Source organism: Euwallacea similis, chromosome 3 (assembly GCF_039881205.1).
Source record: "Euwallacea similis isolate ESF13 chromosome 3, ESF131.1, whole genome shotgun sequence".
NCBI lineage: Eukaryota > Metazoa > Arthropoda > Insecta > Coleoptera > Curculionidae > Euwallacea > Euwallacea similis.
Genome location: NC_089611.1, coordinates 1,169,605 through 1,196,602, shown reverse-complemented (window position 1 = coordinate 1,196,602; position 26,998 = coordinate 1,169,605). Strand labels below are relative to the sequence as shown.

The 26,998-nt window shown below is 36.1% G+C and overlaps 3 protein-coding genes across 5 annotated transcripts in view; 1 reads left to right on the top strand and 2 right to left on the bottom strand.

Annotated features, from left to right (window-relative positions):
* Positions 1-14,977, bottom strand: part of LOC136419657 (sodium/potassium/calcium exchanger Nckx30C-like) — a 47,455-nt gene extending 32,478 nt beyond the window's left edge. Inside the window, exons 1-3 of one of the 2 annotated variants that reach the window (XM_066406166.1) lie at positions 14,028-14,977; positions 9,149-9,172; positions 2,904-2,939 (exon numbers count right to left, since the gene is read on the bottom strand). In XM_066406166.1, coding sequence (XP_066262263.1) covers positions 2,904-2,939; positions 9,149-9,172; positions 14,028-14,912 — 945 coding nt within the window. In that variant the 5' untranslated portion in view covers positions 14,913-14,977. The remainder of the gene's footprint in view (positions 1-2,903; positions 2,940-9,148; positions 9,173-14,027) is intronic. The other variant, XM_066406167.1, reaches the window with a different exon arrangement.
* Positions 14,978-18,737: 3,760 nt separating this feature from the next.
* Positions 18,738-24,040, top strand: stmA (Protein EFR3 homolog stmA). 2 transcript variants are annotated; one of them, XM_066406453.1, is made up of 14 exons: positions 18,738-18,848; positions 20,681-21,036; positions 21,098-21,346; positions 21,403-21,551; positions 21,609-21,687; positions 21,740-21,875; positions 21,931-22,190; positions 22,352-22,524; positions 22,581-22,805; positions 22,947-23,193; positions 23,364-23,448; positions 23,509-23,627; positions 23,688-23,846; positions 23,897-24,040. In XM_066406453.1, the coding sequence occupies exons 1-14, from the start codon at positions 18,764-18,766 to the stop codon at positions 24,026-24,028; spliced, it is 2,454 nt and encodes an 817-aa protein (XP_066262550.1). In that variant the 5' UTR covers positions 18,738-18,763; the 3' UTR covers positions 24,029-24,040. The 2 variants fall into 2 exon arrangements, with proteins under 2 accessions (XP_066262550.1, XP_066262551.1); XM_066406454.1 differs by lacking the exon at positions 18,738-18,848 and adding an exon at positions 20,415-20,514.
* Positions 24,041-24,986: 946 nt separating this feature from the next.
* Positions 24,987-26,623, bottom strand: Fkbp12 (peptidyl-prolyl cis-trans isomerase Fkbp12). Its single transcript, XM_066406207.1, has 4 exons — positions 26,466-26,623; positions 26,363-26,402; positions 25,857-26,017; positions 24,987-25,331 (listed from the first exon to the last, which is right to left on the bottom strand). Exons 2-4 carry the CDS (start codon positions 26,397-26,399, stop codon positions 25,203-25,205), a joined length of 327 nt encoding a protein of 108 aa, XP_066262304.1. The 5' UTR covers positions 26,400-26,402; positions 26,466-26,623; the 3' UTR covers positions 24,987-25,202.
* Positions 26,624-26,998: the final 375 nt, after the last annotated feature.

Here is a 26,998-nt window from a genome sequence, read left to right as displayed (position 1 = left end):
AAACTGTAAAGTCTAAATAAAAATTTTACATCTATGAATTTGAGACTAAATAATCATCAACGTGTAGCCAAAACAATCAAATTTATAAGTTGATTGGTTAAAAAACAATGGCGTAGTGGAGTGTCAATTCATAAGACGATAAAAACGGAAAAAGAAAGGAACCTTTTGTAAATATCCATAGAAATCTTCTACTAATGAGTTGTAAATAAAGAGTGAAATCTCCAATTAAGACCAGGCAAGAGGCAGTAGCGTACAGGAGTGGCATTTCATTGGGCAACAAAGCTGATTTGAACGTGGATGCATCGATGTATATTAAAATATGGTATCAACAAATTATTGTAAATAAACAGTAAAACCAATTTAAAACTCCAAAATCTATCTTTCACTCTTTCTAATGTTTTATTCAGTATCCATCATCACTAGGTCGGAAACTGATTATCCAGTAATTGAATACAAACTCATGAAACACCAAGCGTAATTACGTCTGCTCTCAGTGTTTTCTTCATCGATTATTTAGAAAGTTAAAAGGTGTTTTCTTTTACTCTCCCGTCTCGAAACTGAATAATTCAGCTTCGGCTTAAATTACGCGTTAAAACAATAAAAAGGTAACAATTGCTTAGGGGTTGTTGAATGGGATTAAATGAACTTAAGTGGAACAACAGACAGAAAGTTTTATCTTTCAGTGGTAATAACAGTCAGCGACTTAGGGGATTATGTGGAGTTCGTTTCGATGCTTTTTGCACATGGAGAAGTTATAGAATTAATCATATTTGAAAAAACAATTTATTTAAAAAATATGTAACTCAGCTATGCTAAAGATCTTGAAGAAAATATTCAAACCTTTTGAATAAAGCAAAAATTTTCAAAAAGCCCTTTTTTGTATAGGTCTTAGTTGCTTCTGTCCCCTCAGGGATAAATAGAGTGTTTTAAAGTCCTATTCAGGTCCAAATACAGGATCAAATGAGCTTACATAGATTTTGGTTATTTCAAGTCAAATTAAGAATAACCACTCAACTACATGCACTTATCTATCACTGACCGATAACTATAATTGTTGTGTGGTTGGTTTAAGTTATCCATGTGGCCAAGACAATTAAAATTTGAATTTAGTTTATTATATTCATGTAAAATGCTCAGTTATACTCGCAGTCATTCTCGGTCTAGAGAAAAATCCTCATTGTTCTCGAACAAAGCAAAAGGTTTAGTACTTTCCTAGACTCAGCTTAACCAAATGAAGTTCATCTATCAGGTCAGTTTTCAGTTTATTTGAGTTTCCCTCCGGATGTCCTAGTTAAATCGAGCCAATTCAACATAGCGTCACTCAACTACACAAACTCCTCTGAAATTAAATGAAAACTCAAAAGTCCTTTTCTAGTTTCTGCTAAAGTTCAAAGCAATTGTCGTTATTTCAGGTTAGTTTGAGTTATCCTCAAATGAAGTTTGAACAAAATTTCTATCTAATTAAAAAATAACACTCAGCTACACATACTCCCTCACTTCTCTGCAATGATATGAAAACTCGAATTTCAAAAGATCTGATGTAAGTTTCAATCAGTTTAGGATGGTCGGAGAAATGAAACATCACCAAAGCCGCTTATTAAAAAAATCACTCAGCTACAGGTGCGCTTCACTATCATTTCAATATTAAATTTAAAATGCACTAACGTATACATAACTTTAGAGATGCTTGTAGTCTCAATTTGGATTGGAACTTGATTTGAAGTTCACGTTAGTTTAAGTTATTAAACACGCTTCATTTTGAATAGGAGTGATGCAAATTCACTTACTGCCCTAAAAAATCAATCGCTCTAACATGAACTCAGTTTTCAAGAGCATAGAGCTTTGTTGACTTCAAATTCAAGCACACGATTCTAAGGGCATCCATTCACTGATTCACCGATTATCATTCATGGGTAATTTGAACTAAAATGGACTGAACTGAAATAAACTCAAGCGAGTTCGAGTAAATTGACCTCACTTTTGACACCAAGTTAAAGTTAATTTATATTTCAAGAAACTCCTTGTTGAGATTCAGCTACATAAATTGACCTGAATAAAGAGCTCCATTTAAAAGTTTGTTTCAAGAATTCAGGAAAGTTAACGTTAGTTTTTGCCACCAAATCATTGTCAAATCCATATTTCGGACAGAGCTCTTTGTTACGAGGGAAACTATTCAGCTATGAGCACTTTTACCACCTAATGATAATTCATTTCGAGATTAAGCTGAAAATCAAATTGAACTCGAATGATATCAAGTTAGTTCAGGTTAGTTTCGATACTGTTTCAGAGATTACTTGCGTTTTCATCAACTACCTTAGTACAGGTCAAATTATAGAGCCACTAGCATTCCCCTGAATGACGAGATCCGAGTGAAAACTTTTTTCTATTTCAAACTTTGACCGGAGTGAACTCAAGTGAGTTAAATGTCTTTTTTAATCAGACATTTGGAAAGGCTAGACGAAAGGCTTTCTTCTAATAAAATTTCGATTAAGAAACAAGAGAATCTAGTTATAACGCAAAACCCTATTTTATTGGTCCCCTATACTATAATCAATAATAGTTACTGGCAAATTGAAGATATCTATCTATACACTAAATCCAACACTAATCTAGTGTTCAATAAATTTCATATTTACACTAAATTTCTAAGTTTTAAGTGTTTCTGTGCAAAAGCCCTTCTAATCGTCCATCAACTAAAAGGACTGGTAATATACTAAGTACACCCAGAAAGTTCAGTTACAATAGAAGTTTTCAGTGACTTCGTCACCTTAAAAGCTTTATTTGCTGATATGGCTTCTAAAAAGTGCACAAAGGGCATTTTGAGGTGACGAAGATTGTATAGGAAGGTAGGAGAAACACCAACAACAAAGGTGAGGCAACAGTAAACTAAATACTCCACTGACCTTCTCATTGTCTACTATGACACTGACCGAAGCGGACTGAAAAAAAAACAAAATCAAATTAAAAAATTATCAAATTCATTGTCAAAAATTAACTAAAACGCTCCAGAATATTCATTGCACTGAACAGGCAAAACTCTGAACTCCGAATTTCTTGCTTCCCAATGACTCGGGGATCGATAAGGATTATATTAAATGTTCCTGACCTTTAACCTTTCTCGGGCTTGCAATAACTGATTTGGGAATTTCGGGAAACACCGAGTTTTGCTTTTTTTAAAATAATCTGCTTAAACAGGCTTCGGGACGTTAATGCCTTCATAACACATGCTTTTTTCGGCCAAACACACTTCCAGTGTAACACCTATTAAACCAAGTATTAGGGTTTCACTACGTGCTAAAGCGAAACTTCTGAATGCTCAAAAGTTTTAATCAAATTGTATTTGGATGTTTACCTTCTTTCTTAGCAAACTAGAAAGCCTTAACGATTAAAGTTATACGACCCTACTTCGGAGAGCTTACACCAATCTCTTAAGAGGTCACTTTGTTGCCACTCTGCTGAAAAGTGAAGTAGCTGGCAAACTCAGAGCGTGTAATACGTAGTATGTCACTAAAAAGATATTTTTTCTCCTTTTTGAAAGGTTTTAATAGCCGGAAAGTCAGAAAACTCTGACCCTCAATCCCTCTGAGCTGGACTTTGACCCGAGTGAATGAATACGTTAGATTTTGTCCAGATCCAGTGCAGGCCACAAGGAAATAATCCGGTTACTGGCAGCAAATTTGGGATAAATTTTAAAATAAGAAATATTAGAAAATTCATGCCTCTCATCTCTTTGTATACGAAAGCGATTTCTAATACGTCCTCTTGCAAATGAAAGAGTCATTGGTGCAGGTGATTTTCGTTAGTTACTTTCAAGAAATTTTGCCCTTTATTGGTTCTTTCATAATCCTTGCTTTTGGTGATTTAATTCAGGAATTGGCAAAGTCGTACAGGAGGGAAATTTGACGAAGTTGAAATTTTCTCATAATTCCTAGAAACCTCTAGAAAGTATATATGCCGCTAAGGATCGTAAATTTCATACTCCGGACAGTCGTCTATAACCGGAAAAATTTGGAAAACGTCTGAATAATATCAGTTCAGTACCAAGAAGAACATAAACAGCAGGATCCAAAATCTAACAAAATCAGCCACGTCTATAAACTGTAACCTAGATACGCCACTGAGCACTGTAAATTTTTCAATAAATTTAGAACTCTTCTGCTAAATCGCTCTAAATGGAAAATTTCTCCTCTCTCCAGAAAAGACAAATTCTTCCTCTGGCATTACTGACATCGAAAATAGATACAATTATGATCCTTCCTAAAAACGTGACTGTCTTTCAGTTGTCGCTATAATAGGCTCAAATATTTACCAGAATCATCAATAAATAAAATCAGAAACCTTTGCATGTCGACCATTTTAAACTTGATGACGATAATGTGCATCCTGAAAGTTCATTGCTAGACCTCGACTTGTAGATATCTATTACGACAGTCCTTGACCGATATCTTTGCAAATGCACTTGGTATCGATTATTATTGTTATTTATTCGCCTCAAGGATGCGAGTTTTTGAATAATTTATAAGCGTTGATGAGCGTTATTATAGAGTTGCTTATCATAATGGCAATGTTGCTGAAATGTAGGAATTGAATAGATTTGATTAGGACAGGTGTGTACAGGCCAGACCTATTATTAACTTCATAGTCGTTGTTTTGTAGAGGGGAATATTTCATATAAATCCTGAAAAGAGGGTGTTATTTTTAGAAACAAAAAGTAATAACACCGGGTTTTATACCATTCCCGGTCGCTTTCAAGGTTTGAAGTATTGAATTTTGCTGCCTTAATGAAGGCTGGTGTATTTCGGGGTATCTGGGTCTCAAATTGCAAGGAAACATTTATTTCGCAGGACACGTATATGAAAAGCTGACCAGGCCAAATCAATCTGAAATTATGGAATAAGATAAAATCTGCTCCGTTGATGAAAAGTTTCCACCTCTCTCGTCACATTGTGAAAAGTGATACTATTTCATTGCATCTTATAAAAATATATATAAGTAGCTTGACAAAGTTTTCATTTTCTTCTTGCTTTTATGTTAGCAATCAGGATCAGTCTTCTTGTCATGCTCATCTCAAATTTTCTTATATCAACGTCTCCATAAAAGTCAGTTTTCTCATTACTTCATTTTCTTAGATTTTGAAACCAGAGATTTTATAGGTAATTTCTAACATATGGATTAGGTATCACAGTGTTCCCCAACTCAAGCAAATAGGTGAACTCCGATTATAATTAGTGCATAAACTCTCTGGATATTGATAATTAAATATGGAATGGTGAAATCTAAACTAGGTCAAGTTAGTTACCTTAATTTTTTTAACTATTCTTGGTTTTAAGATAAATTTCCAAATTTCCGAGGAGCTGCTGTTCGTCTAAATCAACTAATTTGGATCCTAAAATATACCCTAGATAGCTTATTTAAGCTCCAAACTGCAATTTTTAGTAAACTCTTAAAATCGCTAAATTAAAGGCACTGTACTATGTACGACAATTTCATTTATGCAGGCTTATGGAGCTCGTAGAGATAATTAATGTAATATCATTTTGAGACAATTTAATCCAAAAATTCCGGAAATCTCTGTAAAAAATATTTGCACTAACAGTGTGGCGATATTTAAATTAATTAAAATCGCAGCTACATTGCTTTCTTATCTAGAGTGATTTGGGGCGTGAATTTTGCAACTTTTATCAAAAATATTTATTAAATAAATTTCTATGATTTACACAAGATGACAAGTCCTAGAACATGAATTAATAGAAATATTCATTCATTTAAGTTAATAACTTGCAACCAAAGTCATTGGGTGCGACCCAGTCCATACTGGTAAAGATAAAAAATAGACACATGAGACAAGAGGAAATGATGGGTTAAAGTATAATCTGCAGAATAAACTAATAGAGGAAACTTCATACAAATTGAGATATTGATACATGGGACAGCAACATTGCCATTGTTTACTTCATTGCGAGGCTGTAAAGTGGCATTTTCTCAGGCGCGCGTGAAGTTTTGTAACGCAGTGTAAAGTAAAGTCACGTAAGTATGTCAAAATACATTTTGGGCGTATAATGAACGATACTTTTCACTGTTAAACTCTAAGAATGATAATCAATACCTTAAATTAAGTAACTAGCTTCAGATAAGTTGCTTCATTTGTAAATAACTTTACAAGTAATCTGGCTGCTTTGGAGAATTTATGGCCAAATTACGGCCCAGGATATAGTAAGAATATAGTTGTGGAAACGACTGCAATTTCCTAAACAATATACAGACTGAAAAACAAATTTCACACTAGTGCAGAAAAGTACCAGATTCTACACTTAAATGGGTACTGAAAAATTCCCTTCACGCGAGTGAAAAAAGGTATTCCTTGATCTTCATTGGGGGTTCAATAATGGGGTGCATCGTGATGTGAAGGTGTCCTGAGATGCTGATCCTGCAGGTATTATTGATTCCTTGTATGTAGCGATGTAGAATGGCAATTTTAAAATTTTGGCGTAGAATTCAATATAGCAAATTCGGAGAAGGGAATTTGAAGAAATCTGAAAACACTGACTGATTTCAGTGAATAATTTAGAACCATCATCATGGGTGCTAGTAAAATTCAAAAGCCACGTCTCAGCCTCATTTTGCTTTGCTAGCAATCGCTTTATGCATGTCCCATTGAAGTATGCTTCATTTGTGAATGTCGGCTTTGAACCTAGGGCTGACCTCCTTTTTAATTTAAAGGCACGTGGGCTTTTATTTACCTTGCCAGTCCTATTTTTGTATCGTGGTTTCAGTGATGTACGAGCGATAGTCGAGCTGCATGATACCAGATTGCCCTGATTAATTGCTGTGGTATTTTCAAGTGGAAATGGCTTTTGTCTGGACCCTTTTGCGTTTATCTAGATTAAGACCAGTTTAAAGAAAAAATCGAGCAACGTCGATATTCCTATTCTTGCCATTTGAAATTTAAAGTAATTTATGCATATTAGCAGCTTTGTACGAGAAGTTTACTTCATAAACGTATCTGCCTGCTTAATCTTTTGGAACAACAATCAAAGAGAAGTGGGTTTATTTGCAAACATGTAGTGCCTTCGCACAAGTGCAATACACGCAAATTTATGCCATGCATGTGCCTTGAACTTTGAACTAAAATGCGGCAGCAGGAAGCTTTAAAATCTCTATAAAAACCGAAGTTTTGATTGTGGAAAATGTTGCAGGAATATTTGCTTCCCTAATAGCTTCGAAGTGACTGCGCATCCTTGGAACCCTTTTTGCCAAATTCACTCAATTTCCTGCTAACGCAGAGAAGTATTATCAACACGTTCTTCTTGTTATTAATGAATAAACATTCGCGCAAAGCGATAATTAATTACTGTTGCTTTCTGCTTTAGAGAGATGTCTAATGTGTGTGATTTCATATCTTTTGTTTTAAAATTGTGCGTGTTATCAGGCGCTTTTGGCAAAACTTAGGAGATTTAGTGTCAAGGGAAGGATTCGAGAATCGCTGGATAATATAAATCATTTTCATTCTATTATTAACAAGAATTTTCTCCCTCTCGAAGGTAAAAAAACCTATTTGCCCGATGTTTTATTACAACATTTTGGTCCTTCGAGAGTTCTTTGTAAAGTTATTGGTATGGATTCCTATTAGTTGAACATGTGCTTTGGCAAACAGATATTCTTTTCAAACTGTTTTCTTCAAGCTAATAATGTTATACTTCTCCATTTTAATCGAATTTTACGTTTTCCACTTTCATGTCTTTGCTTAACCTGTGTCTTTTTACTCTATGTCCCATTCACATCAAGGCAAGCTTAATTATGGACTTTCGGGGCAAGCTGCACGGCAAGTTAAAAATTGCGATGCGCTAGATTTCGATAAATAAACCCTTCTGAAAATTTCTTTTAATAAAAGAAGTATTAAAATGCAAAAAAAATAGAATCGATTTTTCTAAGTATTCAAATGCATTCAGCTATAAATTAAGAATTTGAATGTGAAAATTTTTCGAATCTCAAAAATAATCTACAAAATTTCTAAATTTTACATAAAGAACAGAAGTGCTAACTCTATTTTATTATAAAATATCCCTAAATTATCTTTTAAAAACTCTTAATAAGGATTAGCCAAAAACACTGAAAGCCAACCCCAAATTTATTCTATTGTGTTTCTCTCTCTCTCTCTCTCCTCTCTCTCTCCTCCCTCTCTCTCTCTTTCTCTGTATCTCTCTTTCTCTGTCTCTCACTCTCTCTCTTTCTCTGCGTGGATACAGCCGACGCATATATTATGCTTTCTATCTTTATATCAGAGCGTGCACCAAAAAAGGATCGTTGTATGCTAAAACTCATGTACGAAACTTGTTATAAAATATTATTTTATGCAACTCCTTTCATATTGGACAAAAATCCCACATGTGATATAAAACTATGCATTTCCTTATTGGTAGAGATAAAGAGCTATTGATAACATTCTGAAAATTGCCATCATGCCACAACTCATGCGTATATCATGCAAACAATCAAAAATTCAAATTAAAAGTTAAATAGAAAAATATATATACTTTTTTAATATATTATAACACAATATTTACTCGTGGTACCCTATAATTACTGGCAGGCCCATAAATCAGCCACATATTCATTATGCAAAAATATTAACATTTTTACACTCGTTCTTGAGAAATTACTTTAAAATTTGACACATTATATTTCACTTATTATCAATATTTTTACGTAAAAAAATCAGTGATTTAGTTGCAGTTCCAATAAAAAATTTAATAAATCACTCTTTATTGACATTGACAACTTTCCAAAATAGTACATTCACCATTTCGTCGAGATTATTCCTTTTAAAAGATACTTTTTTACATTTTCGTATCTCATTGCAAATTCCATTAATCCTCCCGAATACTTATCCCTGGAAACAAAGCTTAATAAAACTCTTTAAATAACTACCTACACGTTCCCCATGACTCCACGACAAATAGCCAAAGTCACGTTAAAAACAAATTAATCTAAATGGATTTTAAACCTTTACAGCTCCGAAAATAGGCTCTCTTGCTACGTCACAAATTAGCCAATTTTTGGGTTGGTAGAACATGCAACGGGAAGCGAAGAGTATAAAGAAAGAGGGGGTGAGAACTGAGAAAAAAAGGAAGCTTTAATTCTCACTCACCAGAGCTTGAGCGGCGGCTTGGTGCTGGAAACAATGAAGCATACATTTAGTACATACAGAGAATTTACAGAGCAGCACAGTGATTCCAAATAATGAGGAAAACAAGTCGTATTTTAGGATATTGTGTACATTGGGTTTGGGTCAATAAGCCACTTTTATACTCTGAGAATCAACAAAGTAACAGCAGAAATTAATTTTTCCTTTTATTTTGCTTGGGAATAACCCCTTACACACAAGTGGGGGTTGTTGGTGCGACGGAATTGTAGACTATTCTCAGAGAAAGCTAACAGAACACAAACTCACAGAAATGAAAACAAATCCTCGAATCAATCGCTAAGGAATGATGAATAAGGGTGTTCGTCCGAGCTCCTAGTAAAGGGCGAATGATATTATCAGTTTTAATTCAGAATAGTGTGCAGTTCCATCGTAACAATAACTCCTACGTCTAGAATGCATTTATAGAAATTAAGGTAAATTAGACATTATAAAAGTGGCCTGAATAATACGAATTAGTTATAAGTTTACACAGGGTAATTGACTATTTAGAATAGACCATTTGTGTGCTTGTACTTGACTTTCATGGCACCTTCTAGTAGCGAGAGCTACTATATATTTCACTCCATCAATACATAAAAATGCGACAGATGGCGCCTCCTAATAAAGAGCGCTCACACGATTTCAATCAGTTTTGTTATCAAGAATCTACTTGAAGCTGACCAAACCTCTAGTTTGGCAAATCAAAATGCTGAACTTTAACAAGGACATTGAAAAATGTCTTAATGGAGAGAATATTATTCACAACTAGAACAAGCTAATGCTTAGGAGTAATAGTTCAAGAAATCTCCAAGATTCTGATTTTCAATAAACACTAAGAAAACATTTTGAAATTTTGAAATAATTCTATTGTCGAAGGGACTCTATAAATTCTGTGCTTGATGAAAATAAGGGGATATGACACAATTTGTAATTGCAGTGGCATTAATGAGCAAAATTGAAGGGCAATTCAGAAAGTGATTGAAGTTATCGCGTTGATGTAGAATTCTTGAATTCTGGAGTTTAAGCCTGAAATGTGTGATAGAAATCCAGATTTAGAAGGATTTCTCGAAATACACTGAAAAACCAAATGATCAACTAATTCCTAAAATGTCTCTTAGAAGTTCCTGAAATTTTTCCTTAAAACAAACAATTAAGCCTGGTTTGATAATGAGTTTCGATCGACATCAATATACACAAACTAACTGTAGAAATATATAATATAAACAAGGTTCTCAAGAAGAAAATCAATAATTCTTAGAAAAAAACACGTTATAAATCCCCAAAATTTTTCTCCCAGGCATTCCCCCCAAACTTCCAGTTTACCCCACTTTACATAACTTCAACGCGATCCCGATTTATCTCCAATTAACTTTTTGGACGCACGCCCGTATCAATATGTTAAAACTTTAATCCGGACTCCGTGCGGTCTGGATTTACTGGCATCACATATCGCCTTTTGTCACAGATCCAGGGGGAATTTTGCCGCCGATTTATATGCGCATCCCGGTGCCAGCCAGGATGCCATTCCTTTAGCCTGTCCTTTGTTTTATGGAATTTATTGCACTAAATTAAAATTTTTAAGTAGTTTCGCATTTTCATAAAACGTTCATCTAGACGAGGAGAGGTTAAATTGGATTAAATGCAGCAGTAGTGGAAGAGATGACCTTAAGGATCTATTCGCGTCGATTGGAGAGTAGATGATGCGATTTACTCGGTAAAAATGCAAATTTATTGCTTTAGCTTCCTTCATGCATGAAAGGGTCGACGGCAGGAAATGTGCCACTTTTCCGTCTTGAACAAATAAATATTAAGGGCTCGTAGAATTGTATTCGAAGCATCTGTATTGTTGAGTAAGGTGTTTTCCGAAAACCTGGCAAGAGTGTACAGAACACTTATTGAAACTTATGGGAAAATATTTAAACAAACTTGAAGAAATTTAAACATATTTTCGGCAATTTGATCCTAAAGATGAAGAAATTTTTCACTCAGAAACTCGCCATCCTTGCGTGCGTACAGTCCGCATCAAATGTGTGGAACATTATTTACTAAGCCCTAAGGGATTACGGCATCCACTGTGTAAATCCCTTAATGCTAATTTGCTGGGATAGGGAAAGGGCCAGATGGGCACTATTTCCAGAGTGGGAGCATTTGTCGGCAGACGAAGGATAAGAGTTCGATAACAAACAGAAGAACTATTAGATGAGTGAATGCCAGGATTTCTGTAACAAATAGGGGACAAATTTGAAAATTTACCAACACGTCTCTCGCCATTAATCAAGCAACAATCCTCGAGAAATCTCGCATCGGACAAATCCAATTTGTACGAAATATATCCACGAAAATCTAGACCTCTATACTTTCCTTAAGGAATTTCCCTCAATCTTATCTTATGCACCCGGGGTAATCCATTTTCTGTCGAGATCGGCACTCCATTCTCTTCGAATTCTCTGATAACGCAAAATCAATGTGGCCAAAATCATCTTTCAAACACCAATAGACGTTTCCGAGGACCGCAAAAACATGGAACTCGAGAGGAAATCTGAAAAGTCACGATAATGGACGGATTTTTTTGGCCTGCGTGTTGTTGGCCCACTGTTCGTCATTAAAGGGATTAATTAAAGTTTCTTGTCCCTACGCGGCCTTATGTGTTTTTTTCTGGAGAGGAAAAAAATGTGGAACAGCAGGTTATAACACGATTTAAAAATTACTTGAGTGACGCAAAGTTTCTGGATATTTGAATTTTGGCCTTACGGGGAAAATTCCAGCCATGGTTAACAAGGAGGGCAGGTTGTTAAAGCTATCAGTCAAAACAAGGATGGCATGCGAATGATATAGAGACGTTAAGACCGACAGGTTTAAATTTACGAGAACAATCTGGAACATTAATCTCCTATCGAATAAACAAGCTCGACGCTCACAAAGCAGAGGATCAAAAAAATTCAAGTCAGAAAATTTTCACCCTTTAGTTCAGAAATCAATTTTAGATCAACAGTACTCGGGAAGATTTGTTTAAAATAATTCCGAGATGCGAAATATACAAGACGTTGCCAAAAGTTCTCCAGAGAAGCAGGCTCTATATTCAAAACCAGGAAGAGGTCAAAAGTGTTGCAAAGGGCTCTCAGTATTTTCTCTGTAGCTCCGAGAGATATTCAGGCATTCGCTTCAAATTTGAGGTGGCCCCTATTCAGTTTAATACACGATTTCCAGTGCCAGCTAGAAATTTCAAGGCTGTGGGGGGGGGTCAAAATGTGCCTCCTGAAGCTCCGATCATATGCATGTAATCATGGAAAGTTCCATGAGTTCCCTAGTCTAATATAACTTTTTCTAAGAAATTTTAGGTAGACGAGTTACCTTCGAAAAACTGATTTCTCTTCTTCTCTCTGAGAATAATTTCTAAAATCTTATGAATTTGATCCAAAACAGAAGTTCAGTTTCCCCTTTTGACTTCTGTACACATTAGGAAAACCTGAGGTATCTATACCGCTAGGTAAACTCAGGAAATGCCGAGATTCAAATGATTCAATATGTCTTTAAGAGCGATTCCCCCCATTTAAAAAGTGACGGAAATTTCTATTTGTAGATTTTTCAATTTTACGAAAATTGAACCTCACTTGAATTGACCAGAGCTGGAGGATATAAATCACTACGGGATTCGTCTTTAAACGTGAAAAATTCAACAGTTAATGTAGAAAAAATGTTCAGAAACTTAATTGAACATTTTTAGGAACATCCAAGAGAACTGAATTTCTGAAGATCTATTTTCAGCTTATTAAAGATTCTGCTTGCAAATGATCCATGAGATCAACGAGTGCTTTAATAAAACTGACTCTTCTCTTGGGAAAATGTCTAAGATTCCAGGAATGATCAGCTGTTGACTTACACGTCGTGTACAGGAACCTCCCTTTTTCCGACTTTCTTCTCCGATATTTGAGGCAATATTTTTCAGAAAGTGTGTTTAATCGGTTAAATAATTCTTTTACAGCTCTTCAGAAACTTCAGTACTTTCGGAACCCTTCGGGAACGTTCTTTGGAATAAATTAGGAAGCGAGAACAGTTCTGAACTATGAGGAAGACACTTAGAAAGCCTTTTAATGGCCCAGTCAACCACACTCAAGATCTGTAATTAACTGTCCAAATTAAATACAAGAATTCGGAGTGTTGAAGGAGATTTCCTCAGCAAGACGGTTTTTAGAAGTCATCGTGGTACCGATCAATTAGAAAGTTGAATTTGGAAGGGGGTGGAAATCTTGGCCTTCTAAAATGATGACATGAATGAAATTTCTTGAAAGTTCAAGGGGGACAGACTTTCATGCAGGTACGGAGATCCAACAGGTCAAGTGTATGCCCTTGATAAGACTTCGGCGTCTACTCACAGTAACGAATATTGCATTAAAGTCCCCATTTGCATTATCGCACTTTACCAAAATATTAAACAATTCAGAACGTAAATGAAAGTTACCCGGGCAAGAATCGCTCCATATTGCATTAAAAAAAATGCAGAGGATTTTCATATTATCCTGTAAACGTCCCGTTTATTCGTGCTTCGGCTCGGAATTTTTCATATTCATGAGAATAAGAAATTCCTAAAGCTTTCGCGAACTCATTTTTCCCTATTGTGACGTCCCTTTTAATAATATTTTTAATCCCATTGTTACGTTGATTGTGACGGAAAAGGGCAGAAAAGCCGTTACGAAGAGACAGTAAAGAGGAATTAGTTATTAAAATGGGGAAGCTAAAACGGGATTGTATAATAATGTGTATGTATCAAAAGCACATTTCGAAAGCTCGTATAGGGGGTGATAGAGAACTAACAGATATAGGGGAGAGATAGAGAGGAACTTACAGTAGGCATAAGTTGATCAGTCGACCTCACCCGTGTGACTTTGTTTTTGTAGACCAGCTTTTTGACGAACCGCTCCATGGGCTGGTTCCACTTCATGAAACTAACGTACGCGACATACAAGCTAAAGAGCACCAGGGCCTCGTACCACTGGATCAGGTTATCCCTGAAGAACACGATGAGTGCAATCAGGCTGATCGAGTAGAAGAAGCAGTCTCTGAAAAGGGGCCACCAGGTGAGGGTAAGCACAGTTCTGGAGAAGATTGCGCACATCCCGATTACGAAGAGGATGTTGAAAACGGCGGATCCGACGATGGTGCCAATACCGACGTCGTCGAACGACACGAAGACCCCGATCACACTGGTGAACAGTTCCGGAGCTGAGCCCCCAGCTGCCATGAAGGTGGCACCGGCCACGTCGTCCTGAATCTCCAGCTTCTCGATGATTACATCCAGAGCGGGCACGAAGAACTCGTCGCAAACTAAGGCCAGTGCCACGAACATGTAAATGACCCCTATGATATGCAAGAAGATCGCCCCTGACTTGAGCTGATCTTCGGTGAAGATGTCCTCGGGAAACAGGGGGTCCCCTTTCTTGTGCGATTCGTTGAACGGGGGCAGGGGCGACGTGACGTATTGGGCGATCGTCTTGTTGATAGTGACATTTTTGGTGAAAGAGCCAATTTGGTCGTCGTCATCGGGGGGTTCGTCTTGAGCGGCTGCGAGCAGCAGCAGTGGCGGCACGCAGCACAGCAGGAGCACCGACACGCGGGGGGTCATGGCGCGAACAGCTGCTTCGTCATGGCCGCAGCGATGCCGGGCGCGGACTGGACGACGGTCGATGGAGGAGCGCAGGCTGCGCCAGTGCAGAGGTTGGCGCGCGCGCATCTGACAGCATGCCAAACGGCGCCCGGAAAGACGCGCGACGATGCCGCTGCAGGCCGGGCCCTTGGGCGAATAATTGGCACCGGTTTGCGGCTTTTATACAATGGGGACCCCTCCATGGTGGTTCCCTATAAATCCCGTTGCGTGAAGGAACACTTTCTTTCTTAATATCGCAAAAACGTATCTGCTTCGTGCTTGCACGAGTGAAGATATTTAAGTACGATGCAGGTGTGTGTGATTAACTCTAGAGAGGTCATAGAGACATCCAGGGAGTTGAACAGTTGCACCACATTCTCGCAAATTTCTTATTTCATAAAAATCGCAGCAACATTCCGAATTACCCCATCACTTAGTGCGACGCACAGAGAGCGCACCTACACCGGGGATATAATTCCTGAACTGCACTCTCCACTGTCGGAAATATCAAAATATAGATTTTCCCAATTTTTGTTCTATTTCCTTACTCGAAGTATAGCGCACATTGAGCTGCTAAGAAGCAGGAAGTTTTGAGAGAGATTAGTCAGACTGGAATATGGAACACTAAATTTTTTATTTTTTTCATATAGTTCAGGAATTATAGACCTCGCATGAGTGTCTTTGAGTGTGTTACATCGCCTATACAAAAACAACCATTTTTAAAGGCACACCGCATTTAGTTTGATGCACTGACGGCACTGACACACACATCGGAAATGAAATTTCTGAACTCCATCCAATACAATAATTCAACATTAGAAAAAATAGAACAAGAAAATTAGATTATGAAGAAAAGGTGTCACTGAAGATCCTCCCTGCGCCTCTACAGGGAAAGCTCCATACGGTACAATCGGACCAAGCCGCTACTGGCGGATCTCATTGTTTTTACTCTTTATGAACCGTTCTAATTACATTAAAAAACTAAATCTCTGAAAAAATTAGGGTTTTACGTAAATCAGGAATCGAATATTATTATAATTAATCCCTTAACAACTAATATAAATTTTGTTATTCGCTATAATGTTGACATATCCTGATGACTATGACGAAATCTCATATCAAACTGACGTCTGTATGTTCACGTCTTAAAGACGTCGTCAAGTCGACGTTAGTGTAATGGCATGTTATAACGATGAGTCCTTCTTGGAGCTAGAATTCATAATCTATGTATATGGTCCATATGGAAAATGGAAAATTAATTTCATCATCAGCCTATTGACATGACTCTTCAGACATGTTATGAACGAAAATTATCTTGCAGTGTAATAGCTGAGTAGTTATACATGTAGGATCCGCTCGTCAGATCGCTCTAACTCTTCTAAATGTAATTATTACTGTCTGACCAAATCGAGACACCAACGGGAAAGTCCGAATATTTGTTAGATAGTATTAGTTAAATTAGGGTTGAGGAACCGAGGGGGATTAAAAAGTGAGGTACCTCGATGTTACGCCCATGCGTATCGTACCTGAGTTCGAGTGATTCTCGGCTGTTGCTGGGTTCTCCCAGTAACCTCCTAGAATCTGTGTCACGGAAAAAACCCAAAAAGCGAACATCTCTTTGTTTGAACCAAGGAAGAAGGGCCGGAGGATGGTTGCTAAGGGCTCAAACAAAGGATGGTTCGTGGTGCTGGCTCGCAGCAGCCAGATGTTGTAACGGTCGCTGGCCTCTACTCGAGGTACGACACTGGTTTATTACCCCCAGGTTTAATATTTAAGATTTGTGACAAGGAGAATCGCTCTCTTTGATATCCGGAGTGAACGACGAACTAAGTGACGCGAGTTTTTACTAATTAAGTTACCATTTAAGCTTCGTATTGTACCCTATCCCAATTATACATAAACCCTAGACAACCGAATAAAAGATAAATCCCACATACATAATAACACAATAAACAAATATATAGGGTGGCCAATACAACATTAAAAATAAATAGTGCCACACGAAGAGCGACATCTGTCGGATGTTATCCTAAGGTAAAAAGGTCATTGAAGAAGTAAATTATATTTGTGTTTGGTCCAAATTAGGCGCGTGTACGTGGTTGGGTCGATTTACCCCTTTCGATACGATAACCGTGAACTACGTAGATCGTGGACTGGATTGATCGATTATGAAGGACCACCCTGAGTTCACAGTCTCAGAGACACTGTTTTCGCGTATAAGAGAAACTAAACTTTCTTAACTTAACAAAGGTTTATTGGTAACATTAACAACTATACAATATCGAGAGATACGTTATTTAAAGAATGTTGACGCGAAAAATCTAGCGCGCACGAGTCCGTGATGAAGTAGCGAGAAAAGAGAGCCTCTTCAGTTTCGCACCCTCCTTAAGTACTGATACGGAGGTATAACACCCATAGACGTACTCCCGATAAAGCCCCATTAGCGGCTTCTAAGCTACCTTGTCGCGTTAAAGCGTAGCACTTAGAGGCATGGTCGCTGGGCTTTTATTGGAGCCCAGCCATTATATTCGTTTGGCGGTACCTTTAATTTAGATTCGCAATTTTAGTCCGACAAAGAATAGTGCTGGAAATCCCAATCATAAAATAACTTCCCTCAGCCGAAGATGGGTGTTAAGCACTGGGAATTCCAACGGTATTACCCAATGGCTGAGGTTGTCCATGGACGTAACATCAGTTTCTTAAACTCACTTTGAATATTTAAACTAATAAATAACATAACTATAATCCATGATATAACAATACGTCGCAAGTCCTAACAATTTGAAGTATCGTCTTGGTTTCTGTTTAGAGGGGCGTTTCCATGGAAATGGAATGCGCTTCTCGTAAAAGGCGTCTGGAGATCTAGAATTATCGCGATTTTCGCTTTAAATATTTTTTTAAAATAAATGATTAAATTAACGTTTTTCACAAAATGAGCACGTTCACTTGCCCTGCAACATTTGTATTAGTCGTTACATAAAATGCATGCTTGCATATCATGGCCATTAGTTTTCAATGACTGGAAGAGGTCGATAAGAACCCGCAGCAGTCCGAACTAGCAATCCAAACACCTACATAGATAACTACTGCCTAAAGCAGCATTTTCGTTCATAAGTGGAAATAAATTTATTAGTATTAGGCTTACACTAATACTATCCAATGGGCGCAAGCACTGTAAAAAATGCTTAAAAATTTATCGATAGCCTTACATCACACAACCCTCAACCCCTTACTAAGGCCGCCTTTATTGCGCAAGCCTTCGCTGAAGCCCCACAAGCACACTACCCCACATTTAGGAAAGTGCTAAAACCGTCTACATCCTTGTCCCCCATTCGGAAAATGGAACAAAAGGCAGGATGCGCCGAGTTTCTGAAAAAAGGAGAAAACCCTCTCACCACGTGCCTGAATAAGCCATTCGACGCCCTTTAATACTGGTTAGTAGTGTACGGGTTGCCCTTGAGAGATGCACCTCGCGGTGCATGCACCTTACAGGAAAATTTGACAATAATAATTTAATGTGTTTTGATAAAGGAATTGTGCTTTTTTGGAGTCGTATAGAAGGAATCACTATTAGTGGATAACTAATTAGGTATCCCACTTAAGCGGCAACAGAGCCGTGTTATAAATTTTCTATGTACTTTGTATGAAGTAATAACGTGTCTGATGACCCATCATTAAACCGACATCATTAAGGCTAATACAGTATAATTAATTGTTTTTGCTACAATAAATGTACCAAGATAGTACATAAGTAGGTAGTATTTTATTCAGTGTAAAGATACCTAGTTTTTTGCTGCAGCAAGTTAGTTGTGACTACATTGGTACCTACGTATTCTGAAATAATCTAAAAGTGATTTAAGAAGTGTGTTGCGGTGTCAACTGTACCAAGCTTGATTCTTCAACGGCGAAGATACTGCTGCGAGGAAACGGTAAAGACCATGTCGTTTATGAAGTGTTGTTTTGATCCCAGTGAAGTGGCCGAAATGTTTGATACTTTTTATCAGAACTTCACAGATCCTGGATGTAAGTATCTTTCTATCATTCAATAAAATACGACTGATCACAAGCAAACTTCTAAAGCGTGCCAGCATCTTTTTTAGCAGTCGGTATCCGACATCTTATAATATGGGGTAACGATTACCTCAAAACATCGTAGAGATAGAAGAACGGATTAAATACATAAGTTACATGATGGAGGCAGAGGAGCGGGCTGCAAATAATTTTATTACACATACAGTACACAGTGGCTCAAATAAGTGATCTAAGATTCACATTTTTCATTTTCAATGGAACCCTCTGTATATTTTCACATTTTTCGATTTTTCATCAAACTCTAATATTATTTCATATAAGATCCTGTTCTGAATTCGATCTATTTTGCGAAATATTGAGAATTTGGAATATGGTGCTCTTTATATGGCAGTTTTTGCTTCCGATCGAAATAGTTTTGAAATTCATGATAAGGCATTAAAAAATGTCAAAATATACAGGGGATTCCATTTAAAATATAAAAGTTTAATTCTAATGCACTTTTTTGAGGCGCCTTGTACGTTCATACTGTGACCAGCCTATATCTCTATCTTCATCTGATAACTCTTTTTACGAACACCAAACGATACATTTAGACTTTAATATTATACTAATTGCAGGGAAAGCGTGAGTGAGTGACATTTTTTAAAATGTTACTCATAAACTCGTGGTCCTACTTATTTTCTCCTTGGTTTCATCAGTCACCCACGAAACAAGTTAGTAAGTCCTTCTACTTACTGAAATTTCAAGAAGTTTTAGTGCCCTTAAAAGATATTCACCTGGAAGAGAAACTCACTAATGGAACTTATTGTCCTCCCCTCATTTAATTATAAAATTTCCATTAAATTAATCCCGAGAACACACGTAAAATACTGGGAAAACTTACAAGGGAATTAATTAGAAGCGCATTCCGATAGATGGGATTGGGGTGCGTGTGCCCGGTTCTATTATTGAATGCTTCACTTTCCAATCGATGGGTGGCACCACTTACAAAAGTGCATGTATTGAATGTGATTGTAGTAATTTGTCGTTCACCATTTTCAAGAAAATGATTGAAAAATTTAGTCTTTGGATAAAAGATACTTAAGTCTATGCAAATTTAAATCATTTTCACTCTGTTTACATTTGGAAATATTCCAAACACGTGGTCGAAAACGAAAGAGGAATGATCTTGTTTGTCTCCTAGAGCAAAGCGTTTTTTTTTGTTTTGAATGTGAATTCTTCTATTTTTTGTTTTAATAAACTTAAAACTCAAATATAATCATTTCTTGCCAGTTTAATTTAAATAGGATGCATGCAAAAGAATTATTATGCTATTCTAGTCTTTTACACTTAACCTTTCCCAACAGATATATAATTGTTGGAATGTTAATTTGAGGTAATATTAACTCTGAAATTTAAAAATGTGAAAATTAATAGAGTGTACTCTAACAGTTCTATAGACTTCTGGTACTAATATCCGAGCAGTAATCTGTTGAAGAAAAGCACCTAATTATTTTCTGTCAAATGGCAAAATCAGCTGTGATCTGACGTTATGAACGTCAATTAGAAACTTTTATTCTTCATTTTTAAGCATTTTAAATAAAATAATTAAAACTAAATTTTAATTAACAATTTTTACGATTAACGGATTACGCATATTAATTCAGCATGTGTACCGGTAATGTAGCACCACTTACTGATAACCTTCTTTATCTCTAATAATGTTAAATAGCAGTTTACTTCCAACATTTAGAACCACTATCAATTTTACAATACTCCTAGTACCAATTAAACATTATCCCTGATTACTATGTGTCTAAATCGATTCATGAACTGTCTTTTAGGTTGCTGTGGCTGTTGCAGTGCATTTAGACCCCGGTACAAACGTTTAGTTGACAGTATCTTCCCAGTTTATCCTCAAGATGGGTTGGTTAAGAGTAATATGGAAAAACTCACTTTCTACTCACTCAGCTCTCCAGAAAAACTGGATAGAATCGGAGAGTACTTGTATCAAAGAGCTGCTAGAGATATTTATAGGAGGAAGTATGGGTTTGTTATTATTGCAATGGAAGCCATGGATCAACTCTTGCTGGCTTGCCATGCACCCACCTTGAACCTATTTGTTGAGAGCTTCCTCAAAATGGTGCAAAAACTGCTTGAATCCACAGAACCTGATTTACAGATTTTAGCCACACAGTCTGTAAGCACTAAGTAGTATATAATCCAACCAAAAACAATTTAGCATGTTTCCATATTTTTAGTTTGTTAAATTTGCAAACATTGAAGAAGATACTCCATCCTATCACAGGAGATATGATTTCTTTGTAAGTAAATTTTCAGTAATGTGTCACAGTGGTGATAGCAAAGAAGTGAGGGACAAAATCAGAACTGCTGGTATTAAAGGACTGCAGGCAGTTGTTCGAAAGACTGTCTCAGATGATTTAGTGGAGAACATATGGGAACCTGTCCACATGGACAAAATTGTTCCCAGTTTGTTGTTCAATATGCAAGTGAGAATTATTTCAGCTTTAATGTCTTGAAAAAGGTTTATAATTTTTTTTAATAGGAGTCAAGTTTTCATAAGGAAACCCCAAATGGAGACTCAAATCCTGAGGAAAGTATGAACCCCCCAATGTTAGCTGAAACTTGTTTAAGGGAGCTTGTAGGCAGGGCTTCATTTGGGCATATCAAAGCAGTTTTAAAGCCTGTATTAAAGTAATAATAAATCACAACTGTGCAGCTCTTTTTTTACATTAAAGTGGTCAATTTCAGGCATTTTGACAATCACAAATTGTGGGTTCCTAATGAATTTGCCATACACACTTTTAGAATAATTATGTTTTCCATTCAGGTATAAAACAACATATTGTAAAATTTTTTAAAGTTTTAGTGATATATTTTAGGCTCAATATTCATACACTGTTGTGGAAACTCTTATGGCACATTTAGATGATAATGCAAAGTCTAGTCCTACCATTAGGACTAGTATAGCTGAAGTTTTATCTAAAATAATTGCCATTGCTGCAGGAGAGAGTGTCGGTAAATAAACTAATTTTAGTATATTTAAAAATCTAATTCATAATATTTCTTTCAGGTCCTTCAGTCTTGGAAATAATTAATTCTTTATTAAATCATTTGAGAGACTCTGTAAAGAATGAGACTAGCCAAATGGAAGAGAAACAGTACCAAGAGGCTTTGATCAATGCTTTAGGAGAATTTGCTAATCACTTGCCTGATTATCAGAAGATTGAAATCATGATGTTTATTATGAGCAAGATTCCATTCCCCTTGGTAGATGCCCAGACGCCTGCAGATAACATGTTGCAAAGCATTTTGCTTAAGAGTTTACTGAAGGTAAATGTATATGCTGTGAAAATTGGTATTCTGTGTGGTTATTTCAAATTATTCCAAAGTTTTTGTTGTTTTTTGAGTTGATTAAACATTCAAGTTTTAAGCTCTTTAATTTATCAAATTTAAGGTTAAAAAATGTTTACTGAATTTATTCCTTTTATTAGGTTGGTACAAAATACCAGACAATTCACTTGAACACAACCTTCCCTGTCTCCTTTTTGGAACCACTGCTGCGAATGTCTCTGGCCCCTGATCCAGAAATGAGGCTTTTGGTTCAGAAAATATTCCACACCCTCATGGATAGGCACTGCAACTTAGACAAACTGAACAAACCCACGTAAGTGCTAAAAGAATTTTCCAAGAAGTTCTTTGAAACATTGAAAGTATTTCCAGCCTAAATGTAATTGATTTGGACCTGAATATCGAAAAGTCTTCCCGGCCGGACTTGATCTTCATCAACAAACATGGACCGATAATTTATGACGCGTTGTACACAAGCCTTCAAATGGATTCAAATACCTCTGACAATATTGAAGCTGTTTACATCACTTTAGCTCTACTTTGTGTGGAATTGGCTAGTACTGAGACTGCAATTGATTTATTGCAATTGTTACTTGGGTAAGAATTCTGACTTATTTTGTAAAAATAGATTCTTTTCTCAAACACCTATTCAAATTATTTGATTATAAGCGACCACCAGACTTTTTATAAGAGCTATTGTTAAGTATTTTTTCATTATATATTTTTGTTTTTTTTTAGTATCCAAAATTTAGCTCTAACATCAACATCGCTCACCAATGCTCAAAAATTCAACTTGCACACGCTAGTAGTGAGTTTGCTGGTGCTGATAGCCGACGTTGTCAATATCCAGCAATTGTTTGATTACGGTAATCGAATAATTGAAGCAAGGAGAGAAGAGGCTCCTCATTGTTTGCCAGAAATGTTGTCACATTATCCGGCCAATTGCGAGTCAATAAATAAGATGCCGCATTTATTGGTGGATCAGGTAAATGAATGTGATATTTCATCTTCCCACTCCAACGAAAATAATAAGACTTTTCGCGTGTGCAAATTTTATCATGAAAAAAATGATAAAACATACCAATTCTGTCTAAAATAACATCACAGAAAACAAAATTGGACCATATTTTGCTCATATGATTATTATTATTTTAGATGGCAGTCTGCGATTACCTAAAAAGCTCCGGAATAGACGCATCACGTTTAACTCAGACTTCGCCTTATGGTGCAGGAGGGCCAGGTATTTAACCCTAAATTCTCATTATTTATCAGTGCATTTGGATCATATCAATTTTATAAGGTGTGTTAGCGGGAAGTCAACGACACAGCTGGATGGAAACTGGGGCACGGGGCAGTATTATGGAAATTCCTTCAGTGCACGAGGTGGACAGTGCTGCTAGTTCCCCAGGAGTTAGTAGGGTAGGTATTATTCCTCATTGAGTCATGTTTTGTTTACAGTTTTCGATTTTCCTTGGGCAGAAATTGCCAGAAGAAGATTTGACCTTTGAAAGTATGAAGAAAGTCCTGACGGAACCCCCGGAAATTCGAAAGGAAGCGGAGGCGGAGAGGAGGAAGCAGATAAGTCATACTTTTAGAACTGCAACGTTTTCGGAATTAGTTAGACGAACGCAGCCTAAGGTAAATATCAACAGACAAATCTGATTTGTGTGTAGTTTAAAGTGTTTTAGCATGACATACTGCAAAATAAGCTAAATGAAATTTTCAAATCATTGAGCGAGAGCGAAAGAAGCACTCCCTCGGAGGAGTCCAAGAAACTGCCGACTTACGAACAAAACTTTCCAGAACTCTTTTATTATTAGGTGATATAAATTCATAGAAAACAATAATATTAAATAAGTTTATAGATATAACAATACTTCTATGAGATGTTATAACACTAATTTAAATTCACTCTTAAACTATTTTGTGAATAGTTGCGACTCCTCATTAACGCATTTACCAATAGTTTCAAAGCAATTCCTTGTGATATTCTAACACCTAGGTTTGGTGTTTTTTTTTAACTCGTTCTTAGGTAGATGTACTAAATATTTATTTTTATTGTTAAATGGTTCATAGTTATGTAAGTCTTATTTTGTGTAAAGTGGTTGGAGGATTTTTCAAAGTTTATCTTGGAAATTGAATTTTGACAAAAATAGTTAATTCAATATATATAGATATATTAGCGTTGGTCGTTCTATTTTTTATTACCTTCAAGTTTGAAAATTCAGTTGCCCTTAGATATGCAATATAACGAGTCATACTGTACAAATAAGAGTGCAACAAATATAAATGTTTTGGATCCAAAAAAATTTAATGAAAAAAAGACTTAGGTCTGCTAAATGAAAAAGTAAAGTGGGCAGAAATTTTATACACAATTCTTTGCCACTTTTTATTACGACTACACCAGTACTCACATCATACATATCCGTTCTCGGTTTGCTCCATATTTCGCAAATTTGGGTTGGTACAATGAAAAGTACCGGTCCAAATATGTGTCGTATTAGCCCTTGTGCATCTTAAAATACGATTGTAGTCTTGAATAATTTTGACTTCATTAAGCCTATGCCTCATCAAAGCTAAATCATCTACTAGTGTATAGAAATCCGTTTATTAAAAATCAATAACCAGTTTTTCACGTTCCTTGACGCGTTTTTACCTTACTTACAACATCGTTAATGGGTTGTTAATTTGAAGTTAGTTTCTATAAACATCAATAATATGACCCATTTGTTTAACATTAATGACTATAATTATTTTTGTGAACACAAACAAACCACAATCTATTCACTCAACTTTATTTCAGACCAAATCTACTTCTTCACAAAAATAAAGCCTAACACTGCATATTGTCAAATTAATTTAATAAGTTATAATAGTTACATTGCTCTAAACCTTGTAACATGACAAATAGAAAAAATCAATCCACAAACCTATTTAATTGTTTTAGTGTTGAACATCTTCAAACTTAAATACAAAAATTAATTTAAATGTCATTTACTGGATTTCAAGTAGTTCCACATCAAAAATCAAGGTGGCATTTGGTGGGATGATGCCGGGATGACCTCTTGAACCATAAGCATAGTCTGGGGAACAAATGAGCTTTGCTCGCTGCCCCACACTTAACTGAAATTTTAATCATTTTTAAGTCCAAAGCTTTACTTATAAATGTATTGAACATTTATTGAACATTTTATCAGAAAGAGCCGCTTGTCAGCTTGTTACAGCCCAAAATGTAGGTATGTAAAGGGCCATAATAAGAGCGCAAGGATAGGTTATCATCATGAAAATGAATGTCATAAATAACATAGGCATAGAAGGTGTTTCTCAAAATACATGACATAAATTTAAGGGGTTATTCTTTAGATCAAAATAAACAAAGAAGTTTATATGAACATAAGACCAGATTCACTTAATTTCCGACACAAAAAAAAAATTGAATTATGCTAAAAAATATAATTTTTCACATTTAATAATATATGAAGAATTTCAGGTATTCAATTTATTCATTTTTATTTTATTAATTTATTATAAATATCAAATTTTTATCATGTGTTTAAAAAATGCTGTTATTTATCTCTATTATCTGTATAATAGAGATAAAGGATCACCCTGTATTTAAAAAAAAGGGATATTTCATAATATACTGACCTGAGCAACTCCCTCATCCCATCCTTTGATGACCTCTCCTTTGCCAATATGAAACTTGAAAGGCACTCCTCGATCACGAGACGAATCGAACTTGGTTCCATTTTCCAAGGTACCAGTGTAATGGACCACTACAGTCTGCCCATTTTTGGGAAAGGTGGAACCTGATATAATTTGAATTAATCTATCTAAGGAATTTCAATTTACAACGAAACATTAACCTTAGGGCAATATTTGTTTAGCAATTAATACTTTGAAAAATAAGTTTTTCCCTAGCGATTATTTCAAGGTCGAGGTCCGGCAGCGCTAAAGCTGAATGTTTATTGATTTTTAAACTGCCTTTAGGAAATTTTACTGCGGACATTCAATGTTGTGGAAAAAGATTTTCAATAGTTGAATTCAAGGTCAGAGTAGAGGATTTTTGGGTAAAATTGATAGAAATAAGGATTAACTTCTGTATTTGATTTTAAAGCATGTTGATGTGCCGCGTGCCAAAGAACCAAACTCACCGTCTCCAGGAGAAAGAGTTTGCACCTGTACACCCATGATCTGGAAATAAAATAATGATGTTTTAAATTATTATAAAACGTAGAATCGACTAAAAGAACTTACCTTAAAAAGTTATATACAAAAAAATAAAACTCGAGCTTGGAAAATTGAACCAAGAATCACAAAACAACCAACGCCTTCGAGAAAATGAGGAAATGAACTGGGAAGTGTCAACGAACCATAACCTCACTTTTGGTTCGCACTGACGTATGACACATATTCCCAAGAAATAAGTATTTCCTATATACGTTGTCCGGTACACTGAAAGAAAAGGCACATTCTTAGTGTCAAGGCATTATTCAGATAGTATACACGGAGAAACATCATAATTCAATCATTCATCCTCAGGTCATAGATCCTTCAAAACTGCGTGCTTAAGGCTTAAAACCGGATTTCTAATATCTACATTGGATTAGGTTTCGGTGCCAGCACCGAACATCGAGCTGTATTTGGAACACAGCTTAGAAGTCCAATTTCTATTCGTGAAATTGGATTCGGCGTCGTATTGCGGGCTAAACTCGATTATTTATATGCGAGACTTTGAACTCGTTGGAATTAGCTTGAGACGAATCTCTCTCTTTCTCTTTCTTTCTCTT